Source organism: Lepus europaeus, chromosome 17 (genome assembly GCF_033115175.1).
Source record: "Lepus europaeus isolate LE1 chromosome 17, mLepTim1.pri, whole genome shotgun sequence".
NCBI classification, from domain to species: domain Eukaryota; kingdom Metazoa; phylum Chordata; class Mammalia; order Lagomorpha; family Leporidae; genus Lepus; species Lepus europaeus.
The window spans coordinates 58191499-58210198 of NC_084843.1; the positions used below are offsets into that span (position 1 = coordinate 58191499).

Sequence of the window (18700 nt, forward strand, 5' to 3'; positions counted from 1 at the left end):
GTGCAAGCTGTGGCTTAACCCACTGCACCACAACATTTGTACCTACTCATCCTTTTTGATGGACATTTAGTTAGCTTCCAATTTTTCACTACTGTGAAACACAGTGAAACTGTAATGTCACACAAATTGGCCTTGTTCTTGTTCACTGGTTCTTTCTGGCTGTTCCCTCACCTGTTGGGATCTATTCAATGAAGTCTTCCTCGATTGCTCAGTATAAAACTGTACCCCTGCCCAACACTTTCTGTCCGCTTCTCTGTTTTTTCTCCTCCCTTTCACTCCTCACCACCCGACAAAGCATTACCTTGTTGATTTTCTGCTCCCCTCACCCCATGGTGGAGTGCAAGCTCCATAAAGGCAGCAGTTTTGCTTTGCTCACAGTTGAGAACTGCCTGGCACACAGTAGACTCAAGGAGAACATTTGTGGAATGAAGAGAACATGTGTTACTGTGGACATCCTCCTACAATCACCCTATGATTTCCCATTTAAGTTTATTTTTAAAATGTTTATTATTTATTTTTCATCTAATTGAATGGCAGAAAAACAGAGAGACAGAGACAGAGAGATTCCATTTGTTGGTTCACTCCCCAGATAGCCTCAACAGCCAGGGTGGGCCAGGCACTTGACCTGCCTCCCAGGAGGTATTAGCAGTAAGCTGGGTGGGAAGCAGAGTAGCCTAACTCATTCCAATGCTCTGGTGTGGAATGTGGGTTTCCCAAGCTATCATTTAGAACACTGGGCCAGGATGCCCTCCCCTTCCATACATTTTAAACAATAAGATGAGTTGACAACAGCCAGGGTATTGCTACTTCACGATAATCTTTTTGTTGTTGTTGTTCTTTATGAAAATAAATGTTTGAGTCAAACTCTCCCAACCTTCCTTTTTTATCTAGGTCCAAGGAGAATGTTTCTGACAAATAGGCTGGGAAGGGATTGTGGTGCAGAGCTGGTTAAGTTGCCACGTGAGATGGCTGCATCCCATATCAAAGTATCAGTGAATCCTGGCTATTCCATTTCCAATCCAAGTTCCTGCTGGTGCTGGGAATGCCACCCATGCAGGAGTTCTGGTTCTTGGCTTCAGCCTGGCCTGGCCCCAGCCATTGTAGCCATTTGGGGAATGAACAGCAAATTAAAGATCTCTCTCTCTCTCACTCTCACTCTGACTCTGGTTTTCAAATAAATAAGTTGAATTTTTTTTTTAAAGTAGGCTTTTGGAAGCATTGTGATTGAGAATAAGAGTCTTTATTTATTTTAATTTTTTAAGAAAAATTTATTTGAAAGGCAGAGTTACAGAAATAGAGGGAGAGACAGAGATCTTTCGTCCACTGGTTCACTCCCCAGTTGGCTGCAATGGCCAGGGCTGGACCAGACCAGAGCCAGGAGCCTCTTCTGGGTCTCCCACATGGGTGCACAGGGCTCAGAATTTGGGCCATCTTCCACTGCTTTCTCAAGCCCTAAACAGGGAGCTGGATTGGAAGTGGAGCAGACAGGACTGGAACTGCACACCCATCTGGGATGCTGGTACGGCAGGCAGTGGCTTACCTGCTACACCACACAGCACCATCCCCTTCATTTTCTTTAAAAGGTGGGAGAGACAATAAGGAAAGACAAAGGCCGTGATTCATTGGTTAATTCAAAATGCTCATGACAGCCAGTGCTTGGCTATGACAAACCCAGGAACTAGCATCTCAATGTGGGTCTCCCATGTGGGTGATGGGACCCAGGTACTGGAGATACATCCTGCTGCCTCTTGGGGGCGCACAGGAGCAGGAAGCTGGATCAAAAGCAGAGTAGCTGGGACTCTGAGTAGCCAGGCACTCTGATGTGGAATTCAAGCAATGACAACCACTGTGACCCACCCCCACCCTACCTAGAGAGCCTACTTGGGCCATAAGGTTTATTGCACATGCCACATTTGACGTTTTCCTACCAAGGTAACTTGTCTGACTGTAGCATTGAAAGCAGTCCTCGGTTTACTCCACCTGCCAGCTTGGAATCTGCCCCATAATGAGTGGGAGGCAAATTTTGTTCTTTGGAACCCTAGAGCCTAGCTTTGTTCTTTATGAGCCTATAGAGCCTAGAGAATACATTTGAATGAATCAGTGTGGAAGGTTGAATGTTTAGGCATCTTTCTCAAAAGAACAATCAGGTTAAATTTATAACATGTGCATAACAAAGAAACTGCAGTGCAGAAGGGGGTGGCACTGCTAGGAGAGATTGAATCTTTTCTCTTCCACTGAAGTTGCACCTGGAAGGAATGAGAGTTGCACTAACAGCGCCTTGCTTACCTCCATGACCCCATTAAAGCCCTCGATTCCCTCGCCTGAGTAATGACTGAGCCCAGGAAGAGGCAGCAGCCATCCAACATGTAGGGAGCCTTCGTTTTGGCACATGGCCACCTGTCCTTCTTCCCATTGCCGAAAGCCGATCTTTTCCCTCGCCTTCATTTCTTCATCCCCAAAGTGAATGTGGCCATCCTCGAGGTCCAGGGCCAAATAACTAACAGAAATATTATGATGACCTTTGCAGGCATCACGCGCCCTGCCAAGGAACACAGCCCTCATCTGGTTTCTCTCTTTGGTGTTGAGGGAGGTTTTCCATGGCTGGAGAGGCAGATGTTGCCCAATGGTGCCGGCTATGACCCGGCATCTATAAACATTCCCTTGAGCAATCCCCAAAAAACTTTCTCTCCCTGCCTGAGAATACGTCGGGGGGGAAAAAGATTCATGGCATGTCTCTCTCTCCAATACTTTCCTTTGACCTCCCAAAAAACAGAGAACGGAACTGAACAGGATATTGGGAGAGAGGAGGTCGAGGGGGACAGGGGGAGGGGTCGAGGGGGAGTCCAGCTCCAGTTTGGGGAAATCCAGCTCGCGTTTTGCCTGTCGCTCAGCGGTGCAGGGTCCAGCGGAGGCAGAGCCCCAGCTTCACTCCCTGAGGTCTGTCCTGGGGAGACACTGCTGCTCCGGGGGGCTGACCTGGCGGGGAGTGGCCGCGCAGTCCGCTCCGGCGCGGCTTTGTGCGCGCAGCCGCTGGCCCCTCTGCTCCCGGGTCTGCCCCCCGGGACGCCCCCCCACACCCCCCGGCCGCCCCAGTCATGCGGCTCTACCTGCCTCTCTGCCGCGGACCTTTGGCAAGCAGCCGCCCACCCCGGGGGCCCGGGCCCTGACCGTGCCGGGAGCTGCTAGGTGTCCACCGTGGGCCCGCCCGCCCCCTCGCGCCCGCCAGGGCCCGGGGCTCCAAAGTTGTGGGCGAGAGCGCCAGTTGCAAAGTTTGCCCGAGGGCTGGTGCAGGCTTGGAACCGGAGGACGCGCGCTGCCCTGCGATCCGGAGCCGGCCGGTGGTGAGTTGGGGCTGGGGCAGATGGCAGGGGTGCCGGGAGTCAGCCCTCGGACGCCGAGGCCCAAGGAGTTGCGGGGGCCCACGCTCGCCTTGGGCTGGACGCGGCCGATGCTCGGCATCCGCTGCTCCCGGGCGGCCACTGGGGTGGGCCCGCTCCCCGCCGCGACCCCCACCCCGGGCCGCTCGGGGCGCTTTTGTGGCGGGTGGTAAACAATGCCCCCGGCAGGGGAATCGCGCAGCCCGCTCCGAGGCCCCGCCGCGGCGCGGGTGGGGGAGCTGGGGTCCGGCCTGGGGGAGGTCCCTGAGCTGACCAGAGATTTCGCAGCCTTCGGGGGTCCAGGCGCCGAGGGCGGGGGAGACAAGGATGGCCGCGAGCCGCGGGAGGGAGCCCCGGTGTCGCCCCCTTCCCCGGTCCAGGAAAGCCCCCTGCGCGCTCCCTCCCTCCCTCCGCCGCGACTTCCAGAGACACCCGGCCCGGGGCGGGAGAGCCCGGGGGAGGGAGTTCGTAGGGGCGAAAGTTTCGTGGCGGAGGAGGTAGGGGCGTCTGCAAGGGTGGACTGGGGCGGCGCGGGTCTCGGGGGAGGGAGTGTAGGGGTGCAAGTCGTGTTCTGTCAAAGTGACTTCAGACGCTGTTTTACGAGCGCTCGGGCTGTCCGCCCGCGCTGGCCCCGCGTTGGCCCGCGTCCCGCTCCGGCGGGCCCTGGGGCGGGAGGTGCGCGGGGCCGGCCGCCTGGACCCGGCCGTGCCGCACGTGAGCGCCGTCCCGCCAGGGTGCAGGGCTGCGGCCGGCAGGGCAGGGCTCTCCGCGGAGCTCTCCCCCTCTCCCGCGGTCTCTGCCTCCTCGCCGGCCTCCCCACCCCGTGTCCTATCTCCTCCGCTTGAGGGACTGTGCAGTCCGTGTTTGTCCCTGAACTGGCCGACGCCAGGAACCTTGCCACGGGCACGGGGGAACCCACGCGAGGGCACTAAGGACCCAGGAGAGGGATCCGTGGGACTTGCAGAGAACAGCGAGAGCTCCAGCTAGGAGCCCCCCCACCCCACCCCCACGCGTCTTCCTCTTAAATTAACCAACCATTACGCATCGGTCACTTGGCGGCGGCCTCTTCCCCCTCCTCCCGGACTCCACGCTCAGGCTCTCGAGGAGCTGCACCAGGCATCGCGGTAACGACCGGCTAATGCACGAGTGCTGGCGAGGCCATCCAGGACCTCCGCTCTAGGGAACCGCGAGCCTCAGAGCGGCGCGGGCAGCTGCGCCCTGCGCCCCGCGCCCCGCGCCTCGGACGCCGCCTCGCGCCTTCTGCCTCCCAACCCCGGTCCAAAGCAAACTGAGCGTCGCTTCCTTAGGCCTGGTGGATGTTTATGTGGCATACATATCTGGAAAGGTGGCCTGTGCACCAGCAAGGGTTGTTTAGAGCACGCGAGGAATTTACGACTACAATTGAAGGAGGGGGGGTACGGAAGCGGGGCGAGGTTTATTTCCAAGAACGAAAAGACAGAGGTGGGGATATTTTTGGGTGTGTTTCCTAATTTTACTGGTAGTTGGTTACACGGGTTCAAACCCAAGCCTCCTCCTTCTCCCATAAAAGAATCTCCATTAGGTTGTCAACCTCTCTCTGTCCTTCAAGCCAAGTTGTGGTTTCCATTAAACTTCGGAATGAAGATTTACGGGAAGTGGCACGCAGTGTCGCTTTCTCTCCGCACGGATTCGGAGCCCAGACTAGAAGCCTGGGACTCCCACTTGCTGCTTTAATGAGTAAACCATTGCTGCCCGCGCCGGCCAGAGGTGTGGGTCTTCATCGGCCCTACCCCTTTGTCTCCCCTCTTTCTCCAGTCCTCTTTATCTGCGTGTCCCTCCCCTCCCCCACTTTCTTTTCTACGTGTCTCCTTCCCTGCGCGTTTAATTTTCTCCTTCTCGTCCTTGGAGTTTCTACCTTTGGTCTTCAGCTGTTTGATCCCCGTTGTCTTTGTATTCTGGCTTTATTGCTATAGATTTATTCCCCTGCCTCAGTATTTGGGCTTTTTGTTTTTGTTTTTCCTTTTTGGACATTTTCTTCCTTCTTAAGCCTTTTCCTTTTCTTCCTCCACAAGTGTTTTATGTCTTTCTTGGAAGGTCCGGGGCCATCCCCTCTCCATTTTAACTTCTTCCTTCCCCTTTCTTGGCCCTTTTTTTTTTTTTTCCTTGCTCTCTGCAGGGCAGCAGGCTATTTTACATATGGAAGGAGGCTTTGGCTAAATCTGCTGGCATTCTAGTGAGTTTCCCTGAACAGCCTTTCCCCTGGTGAGGGCTCTCACACTTCCTGTGTTAGAAAACTATCTAGGAACAGCAAGCAGTCCTTGGGCTCTCCCTTCAGATGTAGAGCCTAGTGCCTGGGGACACTGCCAGGTGTACCTTTTAAAGAGAAATGTGTTAAGCCTTGTTTTTTCTCAGTCAAGTGCGAGGGGCTTTAAGTTCTGCAGAGCTGAACGCAGGGACAGTGAAACCAGAATCTTTTGCCACTAGCTGTATGTTTGCAGGTGATTTTTTTTTTGGGGGGGGTCTACTGGTTCAGAAAGGATTCTAAAGTAATTTAAGATTGACTGTGGGCTGGATGGCTACCCCAGTTCAGCCACTTCCTGCTCAGGGGATTTGGGGAGATAGCCAACTGAGGAGGGATGGAGGTAGGAGAGAATTTTCTGACAGGGTGCTGTCAGTATGGTAGTGGTACAGTTTAGGGTGCCAGCTTTTCACTTTCTGGGGAAGATGATTGTTTTTTTGCTCATTGTATTAAGAAAAAAGTTCTTAGGCAAGACTGTCATCAATGGCTTTGTAAGCTCAAGTAATATTGAAGCAAAAATTCTGAACCTGTTGGCTGATTGCATATTGAGCAGACCTTCTGTAGAACATGATCAGCAGTGCTCACTCTGAGAGCCGCTCTTGCTGCTCAGTGCTCCATCTGCAACCTTTTATTCCCTGCTGGCTTTTTGTGCCTCAGATCATGCACTGGCTTCTTAATCTCTTGGCCTGTAATTTTAAATTTCATGAACTTTAGTTGCCTATGTTGTAGGACATTTGGGGGGGGGGGACACTCTGTTGATGGAAAAGATCTGTTAACTGAGCATGTTTTGCATCTCAGAGTTGATTTCCTACCCCCCTTCTAGGACAAGAATTCACAGGATGGTGTCAATTAATTGCACATGGTTCCCCCTCCTGGGCTCACCATGTATACTTAATAACCGTCAACAGTCTTGTTTTTTGGCTCAGACTGTTAGCACTGGGAGTCTTGAAGATTTGGGTTAGAACAAAACTGTGAGAAATAGACAATCCTCAGAAATGAAAGATGGGAGTGGAATTAGGGAAGAGAGTACAAAAGGGAGATTTAACATTTTGAATGTTGCAGTTCATCTGAGTTGGAGGAGAGTATTCACTTGTAAAATACCTTTTTGTATAAATGAAGCTCTTTATAATCAAACACTCAGATTGGAAGTGGAGCATTTAATAATGTTGATAAATTAAAACGGAAAATTACTCTCAGGAATCTTTGGCAATTCCCACATTTAAAGGTGGACCTGTTTAATAGACTGGACCTCATCTTTTCCCCCATACAGTCTAAGAAAAGCCTGCTGCTGCTACTCCAAGAGTTCTGCAGCCCTTGGGATGCTTATTTTCTCACTAAAGGTTACATTTCATCAGTAAAGCCAGAGCTGATAAAATTAGGGTCTTTTGGGAGCTCTTATTTTCTCATTGTCCCTGATTCTTTGGCTGGGTGGGACCCAGCAGTTTTTTCTCCTGCAGTTGGGTTTTTCAAGGGTCATTGGCCTCTTTCAGGAACTCATAAAAAGGCTGTTACCATTTAAAGAGTCCACATCTTCCCAATCCACGTTGCTCATACGTCTTCCATTTCTCCAGCAGGCTCCTTTTTTTAGTAGATAAGGTTTGCACGGTAAACATTATCTTAATTACAAGTCTGAATTTCTAAAGCACTTCAATTTAAAAATGTAAAAGAATATAGAAGAGACAGATCCATTTATATACTACTTTCAAAAGCAGATCCCATGACACCCTCTGGTATATCCAGATTACTTGCCTACATATATGAATTTTAATTTTCATGGCTGATTGTAATGCTTAGATTGTGTGCTCTTAATACTTTTTCTAGTAATACAATCTTGATAAAAGATAGAAAGCACACTTATCCTGGTATTGTTAAATTTCTACCAATTGGAATGAGTTGCTTTCATAATGAAAAAGCATTCTTACAAAGATAATTGTTGATTTTTCTGGAGATTAGAATTGGAATGACTTTTGTTTTCTAAAAAAGCAGTGGTCTTTGGAGAAAATAGCCTACAATTTTTTAACAGCCAAAGAGTTACTAATGGAAGCCAAGACATTTTTGGTTTTTTTTTAGAAAAATGGGAGAGCAGTAAGCATAGATGCCAAGAATTCAAGTGAAATATTCTCTGTTTGTATTTAGTACAGATTCATCAAAATGTTTGTCATGCAGTTAATGTTATCATTAATGTCTATTTAAAAATTCTTTTTAAAGTGCTTAAAATTTATTTATTTGAAAGGGAGACAGAGAAGCAGAAAGAGCTCCCTTTTTTCCTGCTATTTCCCTCCCCAGATGCCCATAGTGCCTGGGGCTGGACTGGGCCTCACTCAAGCAATCTGGATCTCAGTCTGGATCTCCCCCACGGATTGCAGAAACACAAAAAGTGAACCACCTCTGCTGCCTCCCCAGGTCTGCATTAGCAGGAAACTGGAGTCAGGAGCTAGATCCAGAGCTGGTCCTGGGACTGAACACAGGCACTCCCAGTTGGACGTGGTATCTGGAATCTTAACTACCAGGCGGAACTCCTGCTCTAAACATCTTAGAGGCACAGCGCCGTGACTCAGGTGTGCTCTGAGAGCTCTCACTGTAGTGTATCACTTCTGGTGTGTGACAGGGAACAAAAGCTCTGCAGGATGTGGCTGACCATGGGTTACATTGGCCCCATGATATTGGTAACCAGCACTTGCCTTGATTCTACCTGCTCTTTTTTTTTTTTTTTTTTTGCTCCTATTTATGAAACCTTTTCTGTACATACCTGTGCTAAGCCTTTACCCATACCTCATTTTATTCTTATAACCTAATGAGGTCCATACAATTGGGCTTCCTAGTCTGTTGCACATATGGGAGCTGAAGAGAGTAGGGAATTTGTTAGGGATGTTTCTTTTTAAAATATTTTATTTGTTTACTTGAAAGGCAGAGTTACAGAGAGGGAAGGACAGAGAAAGAGCATACATGAGTGCACTTCTATCCACTGGTTCACTCCCCAAATGGCCATAACAGCCAAGGCTGGGCCAGGCTGAAGCCAGGAGCTTCATCCGGGTCTCCTACATGGGTGCAGGGGCCCAAGCACTTGGGCCATCTTCCACTGCTTTCCCAGGCACAATAGCAGGGATCTGGATCGGAAGTGGAGCAGCTGGGACTGGGACTGAACTGGCGCCCATTTGTGATGCTGGCACTGCAGACTGTAACTTAACCCACTGCACCACAATGCTTGTTCCAGGAATGTTTCTGAACTGCAAACTAAAGTCTGTTTCCAAAGCCCATCTTACTGTGCCACCCACCTCCCCACTTCAACCTCAGATACCACAAGGATGCTCTGTAGGAGCTCATTGAAACCTCAAAACAACTTCATTTCAGATGAGGAAATGTGGGTTCAGATACATAGTTTGCTGAAAGATGCACAGCTGATGACCACAGGTTCACACGCAGGGCTTTCTGCTGTGAGACCATCCTCTGTCAGTAAACCATCAGTAGGGCTCAGGATTTATGTGGATTAGATCAGTAAAACAAAAATAAAACTTGATGATAATAAAGACCTGTCAACATTTTACTTTGCCAAAGAATTACCTACCTTTTCACAAAAGAAATTATTTTTTATAAAGATTAATAACTTTTTAAAAACTTTTATTGTATTTGAAAGGCAGAGAGAGACATGACAAAGGTCTCCCACTTACTGGTTCTCTCCATAAATACCAGAACAGCTGGGACTGGGCCAGGCAGAAGCCAGGTGCCAGGGACTCTGGGTCTTCCATGAGGGTGGCAGGGTCCCAAGTACTCGAGCCATCATTCCACTGTGGCCATTTGGGGAGTAGACCAGCAGGTGGAAGATTCTCTCATTCTCTCTTTCAAATAAACAAACAAGCAAATAAATATATTTTTTAAAAAATCCTCAGCTAGTCTGCTGTCATACTTGTGACACTGATCTTCAGAGACTATCCCTGTATCTGTATGGTGAGATTTTAGTTTGCTCACTGCTTTGCTTGTTCCAGGTCAGGGTTTTCAAAAGAAAATTGGTGATGACTTTTGGTCAATGCGCTTTCATTTTCTCCTCTTTTTGTTTCTCTTTCAAATTAACAACTGTTTTCCTAGAATGCTTTACTTAGCATTCTAAATATCTATCTCATTGTCTTTTATTTTTTCTTTTTTAACACATATAGCATATAGTTGTTTTTTTCCCCCTTAAAGTTAGATTTAATTTGTTTCAAAGGCAGAGTTACAGAGAGAGAGAAAGACCTTCCACCCACTGGTTCACTGCAATAACCAGCTGCAATAACCAGCGCTGAGCCAGGCTGATGCCAGGAGCCATAAACTCCATCTGGTTCTCCCATGTGACTGGCAGAGGCCCAAGTACTTGGGTCATCTCCTGCTGTTTTCTCAGGCACACTAGCAGGGAGCTGAATCAGAATTGGAGCAGCCAGGACTCATGGGATCTCAGTGTTACAGTGCTGATCCCTTGAGATATCTGGGACCAGTGGTAGAAGAGATTTTTAGAACCAGCAGTCTTCAGATTCAATTGAGTGAAAGAGAAAAGAGAGACATCTTTTCTGAGTGTGGGCAATGCTCACCACAATCCCCTTGTACACAGCAGGTTCTCAACAGGTATCAGACCATGGATCTTACTTGTAATCTAATCTGCTGATAGTTGCTCTGGAGATTTTGTGCCATTTTTGTGTATTGTGGGTTGTTAGATTGAATATATTAATATTGGATCTCCAGATGCCGGTGTTGTGGTCTAGCAGGTAAAAACTGCTGATAGGCACTGATTCGAGTCCTGGCTGCTTCAGTTCTTTGTTGTTGCTGTTAAGGATTTACTTATTTATTTGAGAGGCGGAGATACAGAGATAGAGAGAGAGGTCTTCCATCTGCTGGTTCACTCCCCAGATGGCCAAAATGGCCAGAGCTGAGCCGATCCAAAGCCAGGAGCTTCTCCTGGTCTCCCACGTGGGTGCAGGGGCCCAAGCACTTGGGCCATCCTCCACTGCTTTCCCAGGAAATTAGCAGGGAGTTGGATCAGAATATCGAATGCCAACCCCGCAGGCAGAGGTTTAACTTACTATACCACAATGCCGACCCTTGTTCCACTTCTGATCCAGCTCTCTGCTAATGTGCCTGGAAAAGTAGTGTAAGATGGCCCAAGTGTTTAGGTCCCTGCATCCAAGCGGGAGACCTGGATTTGGCTCCTGGCTTCGGCCAGGCCCAGCCCAGGCTTGTTAAGGCCATTTGTGGACTGAGTCAGTGGCTGAAAGACCTCTCTCTGTCTTGCTGTAATCCTGACTTTCAAATAAATGAATGAATCTTTAATTAAAAAAAAAAAAATTGTTCTCCAGGGAGTAGAGTTTTGTGAATTATACAACCCTCTCATTTTCTAGCTTTACCAGCGTACTGTCGGACATCAGCCCTGCCTGTGTGGGGATGTGCTCAGGAAATTGGGAAATAATTTTTAAAGCACCCAATGTGTAAAAGTTTGGATTTAAACTTTGAATCACACAGATATGGTTTCTTACATAGATGCATACCTTATTTCACAAACTTCCGACTTAATAATCAGTTGTCATCATAATTAAAGGAACTAAATAGGGAAGCCAAGGTTAATGGATAAGTTAGTATTTTTTTGTCTATTGTATTTTTTGCTATACACATTCTCTAATTATTAATAATAATGGCCGGCGCCGTGGCTCAGTAGGCTAATCCTCCTCCTTGCAGCGCCGGCACACCGGGTTCTAGTCCCAGTCGGGGCACTGGATCCTATCCCGGTTGCCCCTCTTCCAGGCCAGCTCTCTGCTGTGGCCAGGGAGTGCAGTGGAGGATGGCCCAAGTGCTTGGGCCCTGCACCCCATGGGAGACCAGGAGAAGCACCTGGCTCCTGCCATCGGATCAGCGCGGTGCGCCAGCCGCAGTGCGCCTACCGCGGCAGCCATTGGAGGGTGAACCAACGGCAAAAGGAAGACCTTTCTCTCTGTCTCTCTCTCTCACTGTCCACTCTGCCTGTCAAAAAATAGAAAGTAAAAAATTAAAAAAAAAAAAAATAAATGCTCTATTTCAACTTGGAGAATGCATAGGAAACAAGGCTCACTTGCAATGTTTTCTGTTATTTCAGACCAAACCCTTGTGACTGAGCGTGACCACTCCTCCGGATTCTCCTCAGCAGCGAGCCTTCCCAAAGGACCAATGACTGTGTTTCCCGTGCTCTTTCATTTCTTCCTCCTCCGTAGCCATGTCGCGATCTCGCCATGCCAGGCCTTCCCGATTAGTCAGGAAGGAAGATCCAAGCAAAAAGAAAAACAGCCAACTAAAGAAGACATCCAAGACAGCCAACAAAAATGCGGCATCGGTCAAGACTGTGAGCCCTGGAAAACTAAAGCAATTAATTCCGGAAAAAGATGTTAAGAAAAAAACAGAAAGCAAACCACCCGTGCCTGTCAGAAGCCTTCTGACAAGAGCTGGAGCAGCCCGCATGAATTTGGATCGGACTGAGGTTCTTTTTCAGAACCCGGAGTCCTTAACTTGCAATGGGTTTACCATGGCTCTCCGCAGTACCTCTCTCAGCAGGCGACTCTCCCAACCCTCCATGGTAGTCTCAAAACCCAGGAAAATTCCGCCTTCTAAAAGTGTAGAAAAGCAGCCTGAATGTGATTATAAGGTACTCACTGACAAGGGAGTGCAGCACCCAGATAATGATTCAGTCCCAATGCAAGAGGCCCCCATCCCTCCTGATGTAGGGAATCTAATTGGTGTGCAAAACGCATCTTTAGTTAAAAGTGAGAGCCAGGAGACAACCCAGTGTTGGTCCCAAATAGCTGAAGATTCCAAAGTAAATCTCCCTACTCCCAGTGGCCCTGCACCAGAGATCTTTTCTGGGCAGTTGGAAGGGGTACATTGTGGGGAAAGACTCTTTTCTGAAGACACATTGAATGATAGCAGCAGCTCTCCTAGAGTGTTTGCTCAGGACACTGGGTGTGCTCCTTTGCCCCAAAGAACAGCTCCTGAAGTTACCTCTGAAAGAACCCCCAGTATTCAGTTAGAAGACTTGGGTTCACGAGTAGAATCTCTTAAGCTATCTGATTCATACCTGGATCCCATCAAAAGTGAACGCAATTGCTGCCCCACTGCTAGTTTTAATAAGGTGGTACCTGAATTGGACCTGGGAAGCTTCTTGTCTCTTGGTGGATCTATATATCCCACTGCATTATTAAAATTCCTCTTGGCACGCTCAGGACTTGGTGCTAACCCAGATTATCAAGAGGCCTTCAAGGCTATCCTAGGTGAAGAGAAAGTTCTTGATGGGACTTCTGTTGTAGGACAAGCCTTTAATACTATCCCACATCAATGGGGATTTCCTGGTGCTAACCCAGTTCATGGTGAGGCCCTGGGCGAAACCCTAGTCCCACCAGAAATTCCTGGTGCTATTCCAGTCCAAGGAGACATCTTTGGTACTGTCCGAGGTCAACAAGAAGCCCTTGATGTCAATGAAGGTGCTGTCCTGGACCTATCTACTTTCCGTCCTTTTCCTCCAAACCCAAATGCTACCTACTGTGCTCCCCCCGAGAGGCCTGACCCCCTGAGCACAGTCTCACATGGGCCTGAGATCCAGGGTGCTACACAGATTTTGCCTTTGGGTTCAGGACAAACTCCTCAACCACCCTCAAACTCAGAATTAAATTCTATACCTCCAGAAATGGCAATCAGCAATGTAGAACATGAGAAGCAGGTTCACACCAGCTTTCCTCCAGCTAACACTCAGGGTTTTGCAAATACCCCTGAGGAAGGACTCTACCATGCTTTAAGGGATGTTGTCCAACTCTCCCAGGCTGATCCCAGCACCTGGGAAGGAGGGACCCCCCAGGTCAGCATGGCCAGCTCTGATGTTGTCCACACTGCTGGAGTGTCAATTCCAGTGTCAGTTGCCAGTGCCTCCTCTTCCTTTACAACCCTGTTACCTACTTTGGAAAAGAAGAAACGAAAGCGCTGTGGGGTGTGTGAGCCCTGCCAACAGAAGACCAACTGTGGTGAGTGTACTTACTGCAAGAACAGGAAGAACAGCCACCAGATCTGTAAGAAGAGGAAGTGCCAGGAGCTGAAAAAGAAGCCATCTGTCCTTGTGCCTGTGGAGGTAAGGACACCGCCGGGCAGCTGGGAGGCACACACATCACACCTGTGACATATAGCACAGTGATGCGCGGAGGGACAATTTGCCGCAGTACCACTGACATCCTTGTTGTTTGGTAACATGTTGCTCTAAGTGGTCTTTCCCGAAGTATGTCTTGTGGAGTGATGCCTTGGCCTATTTTTAGAATTTGCCCCAGAAAACTAGGATATACAGTTTTTCCATTATAGGATTTGATGGAGACATAGTGAAATTGTATGAAGTGTGGTTTTCCAAAGATTTCCACTGTGCCTCAATTTGGCTAGTTGCTTGTCTTTTTTGGAAGTTACAGATTTAAAAAGTAAGAGTAGAACAAATTCATTAACTCCCTTGCGAGCCTGAAAAACCAGAGGAATTAAACTTATTTCCTTTTGAAGGAAGAAAATCATCTGCATCCTTAAACTTGAGACTTCCCGAGAGGCGTAACAGCGATAAACTTCCGTCTCCCCATGTGGCAGGTGCCTTCCACCCACTCTGATTCTTACGGTGTGGGGACCAAGTGAAAATGGTTGTCAACGCCAAAGTCATATGCAAACATTAGTTGTTCTTTCTGTTCGTGAACCGTGGATAGTAAATGTTTCAGTTGGTTTAATTTAAAACAGCTTGATCACAACTCCAACTGTTCCTTTTCAAACTTTTGAAACACTTCTTACCTGGAGTATGATTTGAGATTACTCATCTGAAGTCAAGATTTTTGCATCTACTGTGAATAAAGAGTAGAATCCATTGACTTAAAAGTACATAGACCGGCGCCGTGGCTTAACAGGCTAATCCTCCGCCTTGTGGTGCCAGCACACTGGGTTCTAGTCCTGGTTGAGGCGCCGGATTCTATCCCGGTTGCCCCTCTTCCAGGCCAGCTCTCTGCTATGGCCCAAGAAGGCAGTGGAGGATGGCCCAAGTGCTTGGGCCTTGCACCTGCATGGGAGACCAGGTGGCTTTGGATCAGCGAGATGCGCTGGCCGCAGCGGCCATTGGAGGGTGAACCAACGGCAAAAAGGAAGACCTTTCTGTCTCTCTCTCTCACTATCCACTCTGCCTGTCCAAAAGAAAAAAAAAAGTACATAAAAGCAGGTGGGCCATCCTCTGCTGCTTTCCCAGGCCATAGCAGAGACCTGGATTGAACGAAGAGCAGCCAGAATGCAAACCGGTGCCCAAGTGGCATGCTGGTGATGCAGTTGGAGGCTTAACCTATTATACCACAGCACCGGCCCCTGTAATCTATTATTAATTCAACCTTTCCAATTTTGTTCTTGGCTTACTTATGGGTCTCAAAATGCTTGAATTCCTATTTGAGCCACTGCAAACCAGATAATAGGCATTTAACCAATCATGTATTGAAGGACATTGGAGATGTTTCTAAAATATGTTATTACTGCAGTGGATAGTCTTCCTTTACTCAAGTCATTTCACATAGGTGGGAGTACATCCAACACAGCCAGTTACAGAATGATTTAGCAGCACCTAAAACAGTAGCCCTATCTCTAACAGATCTAACAGAGAGACCGTCACTCTAAGCTATTGGCTATAGCTTTGCTAACTGACATACTTGCCATAAACACTATCTCCAGTAAGTATAGACACATTTGTTATGTTTCCCCCTTTCGTATTGCATATTTGATTCAGTGGCTAACCACCTACGTGGTAACAACAGATAGAAAATTCTGTCATCTTTGATACCTCCCTGTGTCACCCCTCTAGCTTCTCATGTTCTACAATATCTGAGTACTTCTCTCCGTTTTATTGGCCATGCTATCTCGGCTGTTATGTCTTACTCAGACATTTTCTGTATTCTATTTTTTTAAAAATATTTTTATTTTATTTATTTGAAAAGTAGAGTTACAGAGGAAGAATGAGAGACAAAGAGAGATCTTCTATCCACTGGTTTACTCTCCAAATGGCCACATTGGCCAGAGCTGGGCCAGGCCAAAGCCTGAAGCCTGAAATTCCAACCAGGTCTCCATGTGGGTACAGGAACACAGGCACTTGGATCATGTTCTGCTGCTTTCCCAGGCTCATTAGCAGGGAGCTGGCTCAGAAGTAGAGCAGCTGGGACTCGAACAGGGGCCCATATGGGATGCCGATGTTGTAGGTGGTGGTTTAATCTACTGCACCAACATGCCAGCCTCAACAAATATTCACTGCACTACTTAGGTTATGCAGTGGGATATAGTCTTGGGCATAGTAACTATCAGGAAAGTTGGAAGTTGAAAAATTGGTGCAGTTCTTGTTTTGATTCTCCTACCTAAATACCTTTATAAATGTGGTATGTTTCATTCAATAAAACAGAAGAAAACAGATCAAAGTTTGCAGTGCCTTCCAGTTATAGACAGATGAAGCTTCCGCTCAGTAGCGTGGAAAGCACACTTGGACTGTCTTGTGTGCCTACATGTCTCTTCACAGTTGCGGTTGTAGCTGTGTCCAGCTAGTTACATTTCCCCAGCTCACAGCCCATGTTCTTGCCTCAGTCTCCATGCCTTCGGTGCATGTGACCCTGTTTGACAAAATGCCACTCATTCACTCACCCCTCACTGTGTATGCATGTGTATTCCTCAGATACCATAGCAGGTGACTTTGTTTCTCTAAGTGCTTGGTTGGATTGGCATAGTTAAGTGCTTCATAAATGCTTTTTCATTAAATGAAAAGAGAAATCAAGTTGTTTTTTTTTTTTTTAAGATTTATTTATTTACTTGATAGAGTTACACCAAGAGAGAAGGAGAGGCAGAGAGAGAGGTCTTCTACCTGCTAGTTCACTCCCCAATTGCCTGCAATGGCTGGAGCTGTACCAATCTGAAGCCAGGAGCCAGGAGCTTCTTCTGGTTCTCCCATGTGGGTGCAGGGGCCCAAGGACTTAGGCCATCTTCCACTGCTTTCCCAGGCCATAGCAGAGAGCTGGATTGGAAATGGAGCAGCCAGGACTCGAATTGGTGCCCATATGGGATGCCAGCAATGCAGGCTGTGGCTTTACCCACTACACCACAATGCCAGCCCTAAACTAGTCAAGTTTTTAAAAAAATGTTTATTAATTCAAAAGACAGAGTGATAGAGAGAGTGAGAGGTGAGAGAAACAGAAATTTTCCATCTGCTGGATTGCTCCCCAAAACCGTGCACAACAGCCTGGTCTGCGCTGGGCCAAAGCGGGGAGCCAGGGACTCCATCCTGGTCTGTTGCATTGGTGGCAGCGGCCAACTTCTGTCTTCCCAAGCACCTTAGCAGAAAGCAAAATCAGAAGCAGAGCAGCTGAGACTCCAGCCAGCACTCCCATTCAGGCTGCCGATGTCACAGGAGCTGCTTAATCCACTGTGCCACACAGGCCCCAAGTAATGAGGTTCATAAATTTCAATAGATGTTGGCGTGTGGTTTACATCTGTAACTCTGACAAACAAGTGTGGTCACTGTTGTCAAGTCCCATCAGTGTAGGAAAAACCAATATTTGTTGACGGATGTTGGTCCTAATAACCTAACCATCACATTCTTTATTTTAGAAACATCTTTCATTTTGACATAATTTCAGATTTATAAAAAAACTGCAGGAGTAGTACTAAGAATTATTTTTCATCCAGATTGCCCTAGTGATGACATTTTGTTGTATTGCTTCATTACTCTATCACATTTTTCCATTTTTTTTTTTTAACCTATTCATTTTCAATTTGTTTTAAAGGAAGAAGGGCTGTTGCATAACTTGGCAAGTTAAGCCACCGCCTGTGACACAGGCATCTCATATAGGCACAGGTTCGAGTCCCCACTGCTCCACTTCTGTTCCGGCTCTCTGCTAATATGCCTGGGGAAAGCAGCAGAGCATGGCCCAAGTGGCTGTGCCTCTACACCTACATGGGAGACCAGGAAGAAGATCCTGGTTCCTGGCTTCAGCTTAGCCCATGCTTGGCTCAGTCCCTGCCATTGTGGGAGTGAACCAGCAGATAGAAGACCTTTCTGCATTTCAAATGAACAAAATAAATCTTAAAAAAAAAAAAAAAAAGAAGGAAGAAAAATAGGAATAGAGAGAGAGGGGGGGATGCATCTTCCACCCCACTCCATAAATGCCCACAACAGCCAGGGCTGGGCCAGGCCTAAGACAGGAGCTGGGATCTCAATCTCCCATGTGAGTGGCAGGAACCTAACCACTTGAGCCATCATCTGCTGCCTCCTAGGGTGTGTGTTAGCTGGAAGTTGGAATTGGAAACAGAACTGGAACTTAAGTCAGGCTCTCCAGTATGGGATGTGGGTGTCCTAAGCAGGGTCTTTTTTTTTTTTTTTTTTTTTTTAAGATTTATTTATTTATTTGAAAGGCAGAAATATAGAGGAGGGGGGAGAAGAGAAGGGAGGGAGGGAGAGGAGGAGAGAGGGAGAGAGAGAGGGAGGGAGAGAGGGAGAGAAAGAAAGAAAAAGAGTTCTATCCACTGGTTCACTCCCCAAATGGCCACAATAGCCAGGGCTTGGCTAGGCCTAAGCCAGGATCTGGAAGCTTCTTCTATGTCTCCCACATGGTTGCAGGGGCCCAGGTTCTTGGGCCTCCTCTGCTACTTTACCAGGTGCATTAGCAAGGAGCTGGGTCAGAAGTAGAGCAGCTGGTACTGTAGGTAGAGGCTTAACTTCCTTCCCCACAGCAGTGGCCCCCCCCCTAGCTGGGTCTTAATTGCTATGCCAAAAGCCCACTCCTTCCTTTCTAAATTAATTGAAAGGAGGGCCAGTGTTGTGTCACAGGGATTGGGCTACTGCCTGCAACACCAGCCTCCTAAATGGGCACCAGTTCAAGTCCTGGCTGCTCCATTTCTGATCACTCCTTGCTAATACACTGGGAAAGCAGAGGAAAATGGCCCCGGGTGCTTGGGTCCTTCCCACCCATGTGGGAGAGCCAGATGGAGTTCCAGCTTCTTGCTTTGGTCTGGTCCAGCCCCAGCAGTTGAGGCC

General features: G+C 47.9%; 1 protein-coding gene across 2 annotated transcripts in view; it reads left to right on the plus strand.

Annotated features, from left to right (window-relative positions):
* The first annotated feature begins 3284 nt into the window (after nt 1-3284).
* TET1 (tet methylcytosine dioxygenase 1) overlaps nt 3285-18700 on the plus strand; it is a 102781-nt gene continuing 87365 nt past the window's right edge. For both annotated transcript variants that reach the window (XM_062214879.1, XM_062214880.1), the window contains exons 1-2: nt 3285-3341; nt 11747-13759. In XM_062214879.1, coding sequence (XP_062070863.1) covers nt 11864-13759 — 1896 coding nt within the window. In that variant the 5' untranslated portion in view covers nt 3285-3341; nt 11747-11863. The remainder of the gene's footprint in view (nt 3342-11746; nt 13760-18700) is intronic.